Source organism: Drosophila ananassae, chromosome 3R, assembly GCF_017639315.1.
Source record: "Drosophila ananassae strain 14024-0371.13 chromosome 3R, ASM1763931v2, whole genome shotgun sequence".
Classification (NCBI taxonomy): domain Eukaryota; kingdom Metazoa; phylum Arthropoda; class Insecta; order Diptera; family Drosophilidae; genus Drosophila; species Drosophila ananassae.
In genome coordinates this window covers 6,860,576-6,869,448 of record NC_057930.1, presented here as the reverse complement: position 1 = coordinate 6,869,448, position 8,873 = coordinate 6,860,576, and the positions used below count along the sequence as shown (strand labels likewise).

At 35.3% G+C, this 8,873-nt stretch overlaps 1 protein-coding gene across 1 annotated transcript; it reads right to left on the bottom strand.

The window, feature by feature from the left end:
* Positions 1-2,450: 2,450 nt before the first annotated feature.
* On the bottom strand, positions 2,451-8,666 carry LOC6503302 (probable cytochrome P450 309a1). Its single transcript, XM_032453282.2, has 6 exons — positions 8,403-8,666; positions 3,680-4,031; positions 3,206-3,625; positions 3,018-3,141; positions 2,695-2,958; positions 2,451-2,628 (listed from the first exon to the last, which is right to left on the bottom strand). Exons 1-6 carry the CDS (start codon positions 8,600-8,602, stop codon positions 2,468-2,470), a joined length of 1,521 nt encoding a protein of 506 aa, XP_032309173.1. The 5' UTR covers positions 8,603-8,666; the 3' UTR covers positions 2,451-2,467.
* Positions 8,667-8,873: the final 207 nt, after the last annotated feature.

Here is an 8,873-nt window from a genome sequence, read left to right as displayed (position 1 = left end):
CACTCACCAACACGAGCACAGACATACACTACTGGCCAAAATAATAAGTACACAGATATAATGTTTATTTGTTTCGATATAACTCGATTTTTATGCAATGCACACCCGTAAATTTTTTTATATTGATAAGTTACAATGTTACACAATTTATATCATATAAAAAAACCTCTTGACGAGGTAAATTTGCATGAAAAAAAAATATTCTTGTTCGGCACGTGCGAGAACAACAAAAAAAGAGCAGGCACGTGCCGAATAAGAATATTTTTTTTAATGCAAATTTGTACACCTATATAGCATATTTTCGTCACAAAAATTGATCTCAGATATTTCGCATGCAGGTTCGTCACCAGTACTTTACCTCGTCAAGAGGTTTATATGATATCGGTTGTTTTTTTGTATATATTGATTTTCAATTATATGAAATATAACACATAATATATAGAATATTAAAGTAACCTCTGGACAGGCGATTCACAGTTAGCAATACTTTAATTGTAAGTATAAACACCAAAACCATATTTTTTTAACTCCATAGATTTTGACATTCAAGAAGGTGGAATAATTAAAAACCTTTCCAAAGACGTAAAGAATTTTTTCGATAGCTTCAGTGGTTCTGAAGTTATACGTATTTTTAATTTACAAAGGTTTCGGAATTTGGTTAGTTAAAAAATGTTTATAAAAAATTTGCCAAAAATGTATTTAAAATCCAAAATTGTTTCATAGTTTTGGGAAACCAAATTGTTTTAACAAATTAACAGATGAGAGGCCAATCCTTATGAGAGTTTTACTATATAATAAATTATAAAAAAACAAGAAAGGAAAGCTAACTTTGGGCGGAGCCGAAGTTGATATACCCTTGCAGTTGTGCCATTTTCGATCGTTCAGTTATATGGCGGCTATTGGATTTTTGCCCAAAATGGAATCTGCACCGAGTCCCATCTTTCTAACTTAAAAAACACCAAAGTTATGCCAATTCCGATCGTTCTATGACAGCTATAGGATATAGTCGGCCGATCCTTATGAAGTTTTACGTAATATATTTTGGTCAAATATAACATGTGTGGAAAGTCTCAACCCTCTAAGTTAAAAAACACCAAAGTTATGGCATTTCCGATCAATCAGCTATATGGCAGCTATAGGATATAGTCGACCGATCCCAACCGTTCCGACTTATATACTACCTGCAATGAAAAGAAGGATGTGTGCAAAATTTCAACTCGATAGCTTTAAAACTGAGAGACTAGTTTTCGTAGAAACCGACAGACGGACAGACGGACATGCTCATATCGACTCAGGAGGTGATCCTGATCAAGAATATATATACTTTATAGGGTCGGAGATGTCGCCTTCACTGAGTTGCACACTTTTGACCAAAATTATAATACCCTCTGCAAGGGTATAAATATTGAAAACAGCTCCAAGCCGATCAAGAAACAGTTAGCCCAAAATCGTTTGGCATGATCTGGACCAGAGAGTTCAAAAAAGTGGAATTATGTCCTATGGAGCGACGAAACAAAAATAAATCTATTTGGTAACGACTCCAGAAAGAATGTACGACGACCCAAAGGAAAAGAATTCGACGCCCGGTACTCGATAGACCGTTAAACACGGAAGAGGAAACATTATGATTTAAGACTGTTTTTCTTGGCATGGAGTTGTCCCGATTCATCGGATTACCGATACTATGACCCGATTTGGGTATAAAAATATATTGTCTGACATAATCCTGAGGAAGACATGCCCTTGAGATGGGTCTTTCTACAGGACAACGACCCAAAACACACATCAAAGCTGGTCAAGGCTTGGTTCACCGAAAACAAGGTGGACATTATGAAGTGGCCAAGTCAAACTGCAGACTTAAACCCAATAGAAAACCTATTGGGAGAGCTTAATCGTCGGATTGCCACAAACACATTTCAAAATAAAGAAGAATTGCAGCAATTCGAAGAGAAGACAAGGCTTGGAGACGTTCCGTAAATTAAATGCCCAGCATGCCGAAACGGATAATAAAAGTTATACAAAATAAGGGGGGATTTACTGGGAATTAGCATAAGATTACTATAAAAAAAAGAATTGAGAAAATGTTTTTTATTTTTAAGTTAGAGGCTTTGAAGAATTTCTGTACTTATTTTTTTGACCAACCCTTTTTATGTTTTTTAGGTTTAATCTACAATAAATTCTACAGATTTCGTGAAATATTCTTATGTTAGGTATTTTTATAATCAACATTATGCCAGAAAACTAAAAGAAATTAGAATTGGTTCGTTACTGTAATAAAAAAAGATTTTTGTGACAGAGAAGAAATCTTATGAGCGTGTACTTATTATTTTGGCCAGCAGTGTACATGCTCAAACACAAATTACACTTGCGCCAAAATATATAAGTGAAAACCCAACAGCATCCTGCCTCCTAAAGCAATATCTGCAAACAGGACTCGTGCAACACTCCCGTAAATATGGTAACAAATTTATTTTTCCAGTTTTGTATATTTCAACATAACGTCACCATTGAGGAATATTCCCAATCCCGTGTCTGCTCCCAGGGACACCTTGTTCGTCTGTTCCACCAGATAGTTTGAGATTATGTTTAGTATAGCAGTTTTGACAGTCAGTTGTCCAACACGCATACCTACGATTTTTAATTGTTATTCATTGAAACTAATAATTAATGGTGCACTAATTATAAGAAACATACCCAAACAAATACGTGGACCATCGCCAAATGGCAGGAACATTCCACGTTTGTTGAAAACACCCGCGGCTCCATCCTCAAACCTCTTCGGCCGGAACTCGCTTGCCTCCGGGTAGAAGGCTTCGTCGTGATGGTACTGATAAGCGGGCACCAGAACACTTATGCCTGGTTCCAGGTTGAGGGTTTTTTCGTTTCCTAAATCTATCTCAACGGCCTTGGTGCAGATTCGCATGAAGAAACCGATAGGAGTTGTAAGGCGCAAAGATTCTGGAAAGAACGAAGTATTTCTAATTAATTGGGATCCTAACCAACCCGTAGCCACCTACCATTGAAGCATTGGTCCAGATATGGCAGGGCGTTAATCTGCTCGTAGCTTATAGTCTCGTTGAGGGCCAGGGCTTCCAAAATTTCCGAGCGCAACTTTTCCTGTTCTTCGGTATGCTCGCTGAGCTGAAGGAAGACACACCATTAATGGTAACACTGATCCGCATCCGTAATGATGAAATTCACTGACCGAATATAACATGTGATAGAGCACCGCTCCGGAAGTCTCGTATCCGTCCAGGTGGACCGTGAGAGCATGGCCCACAGAGTCGTGGATGGTGTTGCCGCGTTGCTGCAACTGGATCAGGTGGGAAAGGTAATCCGAGCGGCCTTCGCCGCTGCCACCTTGCCGCAGTTTTACTGCGTCCTGGGTCAATTTTAGGAAGAACTCATCCGTGGCCTTGGGAAAGAAACGCATTCCTAAAATTTTGCGAAGGAACGGCGCCACCAGGGACTTGTTAAACTTCATAACTGAGCTAAAAGCACTTGTAGTCCAGTCAGTGGAGGATTTCTGCAACACTCCCACCTCTCCAACTTTCCCACTCAGTGCGTTGGCGTCGATGCCCCAGATAAAGTCGGCCATGGTGGTGGCCGTGAAGCGATAGGCCAGCTAATACGAAAATACTTTATGTACTAATTTTTGTAGATTTTTTGTAATACTCACATCCCTGGTTTCGATTATGTCGCCCTTCTCCCGCCTAGCCCGCTCCATGTATTCGACCAGCCTTCGACCACTTTGCTCCCAAATGTTGAAGGCCATCCTCAGTCGGTTTGGCGTCAATCCAGCCCCGTTTTCAGTGCGCAGCCGCTTCCACTCATCGCCAGCGCTGAAGAACGGAGATCTCATAACATACTTGTCATGAGGATTGTGTCCCACAAAGCTGCTAGTTATCGTGTCCCGAAAGTGACTGAACTTGTCTACCAAGATCTCATGGGCCAGAGCTGGATCCAAAATCAGCAGTTGTGGTTGCCTGGTAATGAAGGTGCCCACAGCGCGGTGCTTTCCTTTGTACTTGCTGCAGGAACATACATATATATGTACATACATACGTATTCTTTCAATCTTAGGTATTTATATATGATTTTAATTTTGTCCAGGCATATTGGATTTATGAATAAATTTATATCACTGTGGACGGAAGTCCACGAGGTGACGACCTGCATGCCTAGGCGTGCGCGAGGAAACTCTATATATAGCCGAAGAATTAAAAATTTTCTGTAGGCAACCGATCTAAATGAATGATATACCAATCGAAAGGTATTGTTTCAATTAGATAATTTTTGTCGAAACATATTCCAAAAGTTATTTGGTTTGGGAGAAATTAGGGTGAAAGTAAAAAAATTGTTTATCACTAAAGTGGGGCTGGTGGACACATTTTAGTCCCCAGATAGAATATTTTATATTTTTATATATTCGCATTCTAGAGCTAAATACGCGTCGATTGGTACCTCAATCGACCCGATCCAACATTTCATTCAGAAGTTATTCGAAAAATTCAATTTTTTCTTCTTCTTCAAAATGAAGCCAGTTTGCGTCGGTTTGTCGGTTTGTCTGTTTGCACTATTTTTATCTTAAAAATCCTGAAAAAAATTGGAAAATGTTTGTTACTATCATATGAGCAACTATTGTTCTACAACTTTTTGAAATACCTTAAGCTTACGTCAAAAAATTAAAAAAACTTTGTTAATGAAAAAAATGCATAACTTTATAATTAAGAAAGATATTCAAAAGAGCTTTACACCGTTGAAAGGGGTTTTTAAATATCTATTTCACTTTCTTTGGGACCAAACGTCTATATAGTACACAAAAAAAAATACACTGAAAATAAACTTTTTTTTTTAAGAAAAAAAATTATTTTTCAAAATTTAGTCGACTGACCCTTTTTTTTTTTTGCACGTGTAGATAGCTTTTGAGATGACGCAACTTTTGACATATCGCTCATATCTGGCAAAATCCGTTAACTCAAGATATAGTCCTGTAAGTGCAGCTACCCATTTTGTGCAGCCTCCTGTGAAGCTTGCATTTACTTATACATGTGTGTGTATTTGATTGGCAACTTTGCTTTTTGGAGTCTGCATATATTTGGTCTATACCCTAAAAAATATGGAGTATATCTTTTCAGATTTTAGATAATTTATTTAAAAATAAAATCCAAATAAAAAAGGGCTTAAAAAAGTAAAACGTAAACATTGACTCAAGTTGGACTCGAACCCAGGCCCTCCGTGTTAGGAACCACGACGCTCTCCACTCAGCTATCCTCGAACTTTGTTGCTTAATGGCAACTTTTGATGTAATTCTACTTTGTGTTTCAGTGTCTCATGTCTTAATGAGAAGACTCAGAAGATTGGTACTTCAACCGACCCGGTCCGACATTTCTTTCAGAAGTTATTCAAGAAATTCGATTTTTACAGTTTTTTTAAAATTAAGCCAGTGGGTTTGTTTGTCTATATTTTTTTCTTTGCAATACTGAATAAAATTGGAGATTTTTGTTAATGTCATATGACTCATATGATATGAGCAATTATTGTTCTACAACTTTTTGAAAAAGCTGTAAAAATCTAATTTCTTGAATAACTTCTGAAAGAAATGTCGGACGGGTCGGTTGAGGTACCAATCTTGAGGTCCCAAAGAAAAACAAGAAAAGAAAGCTAACTTCGGGCGAAGCCGAAGTTGATATATCCTTGCAGTTGTGCCATTTCCGATCGTTCAGTTATATGGCGGCTATTGGATATAGTTGGCCGATCCCTATGAAATTTGGCCACTAAGATTATTTTGCCCAAAATGGAATCTGTACCAAGTCCCATCTTTCTAACTTAAAAAACACCAAAGTTATGCCAATTCGGATCGTTCTATGATAGCTATAGGATATAGTCGGCCCATCCTTATGAAAGTTTGTACATAAGATATTTTCAAATATTTCAAAAATAAAATCCAAATAAAAAAGGGCTTAAAAAGTAAAACGTAAACATTGACTCAACTAGGATTAGAACTCAGGCCCTCCCGTATTAGAAACTCTCCACTCGGCTAATCTCGAACTTTTTTGCTTGATGGGAAATTTTGATGTAATTCTGCTGTATGTTTCAGTGTCTCATGTCTTAATGAGAAGAATGCAAAATTTTATGAGTAGAACGCTTGCATATGCCCCTACTGCATATGCATATGCCCCTACTGAGCATATAATGCATATAAATAAATGCAGCCACCACCGTTTTGGGCCAAATCATGGATTAAAAGCTAAAAAAAAACCAGGCAATACTTTTCTAATATTTATTATTTTATATCGCACACCCAAAATAAATTGTTACATTCAACAATTGGTTTAACTAGAAAAACTGGAAAAACGTAATTTCCATTTTTTTTTAATTTTTTATCTTTGCGCATTTTTTTTAGATATAATACATGTTTATTATATGATTGATCGGATATGCCATAAATTTTTTTTTTGTTATAAGTTAGAAGGAAGGAACTTAGTACAGATTGCATTTTGGGCAATCTTATCCGATTTGCAAAATTTTATTAGGATAATTGGCTTAACTTTGTTGTTTTTGAAGCTAGAATGATGGGACTTTTTATGGTTTCCGTTTTGGGCAATCTAATCCTATGTTCATAATTATCGGCCAACTATATCCTATACCTGCCATATAACTGAACGATCGGAAATGGCACAACCTTTCTATTTTTAAAGATGCTTGGGGTGTTTCCAATATTTTTATTAGAAATTTTGTTGATGGTGAAATTCTCATAAGGATCGGACAACTATATAGGATCCGATATATATAATAATAATATAAGCTTCTGCTTAACTGCAAGGGTATTTCAACTTCGGCTCCGCTTGAAGTTAGCTTTCCTTTTTTGTTTTTTTTTTATAATTTATTATATAGTGGAACTCTCATAAGGATAGGCCTCTCATCTGTTAATTTGTTAAAAAAAATTGGTTTCCCACAACTACGAAAAAATGTTGGATCTTAAATACATTTTTGGGCAAATTTTTAATTAAAATTTTTAAACTAACCAAATTCCAAAACCTTTGTAAATTAAAAATACGTATAACTTCAGAGCCACTGAAGCTATCGAAAAATTCTTTACGTCTTTGGAAAGGTTTTTAAATTTTCCACCTTCTTGAATTTCAAAATCTATAGAGTTAAAAAAAAAAGAGTTTTGATGTTTATCCTTACAATTAAAGTATTGCTAACTGTGTGAATCGCCTGTCCAGAGGTTACTTCCATATATATATATTCTATATATTATGCGTTCTGTTTTAAATAATTGAAGATCAATATATACAAAAAAACAACTGATATCATATAAAAAAACCTCTTGACGAGGTAAAGTACCGGTGACGAACCTGCATGCGAAACCCAAAATATCTGATATCAATTTTAGTGACGATAATATGCTATATAGGTGTACAAAATTGCATATAAAAAATATTCTTGTTCGGCACGTGCAAGAAAAACAAAAAACAAATCAGTCACGTGCCGAACAAGAATATTTTTTATATGCAATTTTGTACACCTATATAGCATATTATCGTCACTAAAATTGATATCAGATATTTTGGGTTTCGCATGCAGGTTCGTCACCGGTACTTTACCTCGTCAAGAGGTTTTTTTATATGATACATCTTTAATGGTAGTCAGGGTAGTTCAGTTCCCAAGTCAGAAAAATTTTAAGATAAAACCAACGATTTCACGCCCAGTTTAATGTTTTTTATTTTGATTTCCCCTTGCTTATCATTTGATGAATACTTAAGACATCTTATGAAATAAATAGTACTTATTGCAATAAAAATAAAACTAAAATAAAAATAATTATTTTTTTATCAAACAATAAAAGTCAGAAAAAATAAGAGACTTAAAAAAAAGAGTTAAATAAACGATCAAACAAAAAAAATGAAAACTATGATATGTGATATAAAACCTTTTTTATAGTTTTAATTTAAATAAAGAATTTTCGTTCTCAAAATCGAACTTAAAGGAAAACAATTCGTACTTAAATGAAAAATATTTTTTTTTAAATTAAGTTAAGTTGTTCTTGCCGACGTCTATGTGTATTCTTACTTGGTTAAAGTAAGAAATTTTTTGTTTTTCTCTGAGCGTTGTTTTATGAGTTATTTTAAGTACTCAAATTACTTACACTATTTAAACACTATTTAAATAAAATAAATATTTAAATTTAAAAAATTACGTCGGAAATGCATAGATAATGATTCAATAAGGAAAATTGTATATGTTATTTCTAGCTCTTTTTTGAATACTATAACTTAATGATTTTTGATTTAAAATATCCCTTTTAAAAACTAATAAATTATACAATTTTAGAGTATATATGTATAAAAACTTGCAGATGATGAAGTGAACGACGAAGTAAAACATTGGACACTTACTCGTAAACATCCTGAACGTCTAGAATGAAACTGCGGCTCTTGTTAACTAGGATACCAGGATAGGTTCCAAAAATAGAAAGAGGTTTTGCGCTCAAAACTCCCCGCTTTTCCCAGTATTTGTGTGACCAAGTCAAGTAGAAGTAGACAACGGCGAAGAAAAAGTGAATAAAGGCCACAAGCAAAGCTACTGCAGTCCACATGGTTGGTCAGAAGTGATCGATGAATCCCGCAGCAGGTTCACTTAGCTACTGTCAGTAAGTGTGCTTGGTAAGACCTATTAAAGCTCTCATGAGAATAAAAATATAAGTATGTATGTACATACATGCACCTCTCTCATAATAATCTTTACTTTACACGAGTATAATCTATTTTAAAAGTTTTTAATTTACGTTCAACTCTCGATTGTGATAAGATTCTATTTAGTTGATGGCGTTGTTTGTTGGAGATGTAAGTTATTGCGGTTGTGCTCCC

What these genes read in the sequence shown, in the direction of transcription:
- LOC6503302 (XM_032453282.2), bottom strand. Translation starts at nt 8,602, where the DNA reads ATGTGGACTGCAGTAGCTTTGCTTGTGGCCTTTATTCACTTTTTCTTC. An exon ending in GACGTTCAGGATGTTTACGA is followed by an intron (nt 4,032 to 8,402) that starts GTAAGTGTCCAA and finishes ATGTTCCTGCAG; the next exon opens with CAAGTACAAAGGAAAGCACC. An exon ending in TCTGGACCAATGCTTCAATG is followed by an intron (nt 2,959 to 3,017) that starts GTAGGTGGCTAC and finishes CGTTCTTTCCAG; the next exon opens with AATCTTTGCGCCTTACAACT.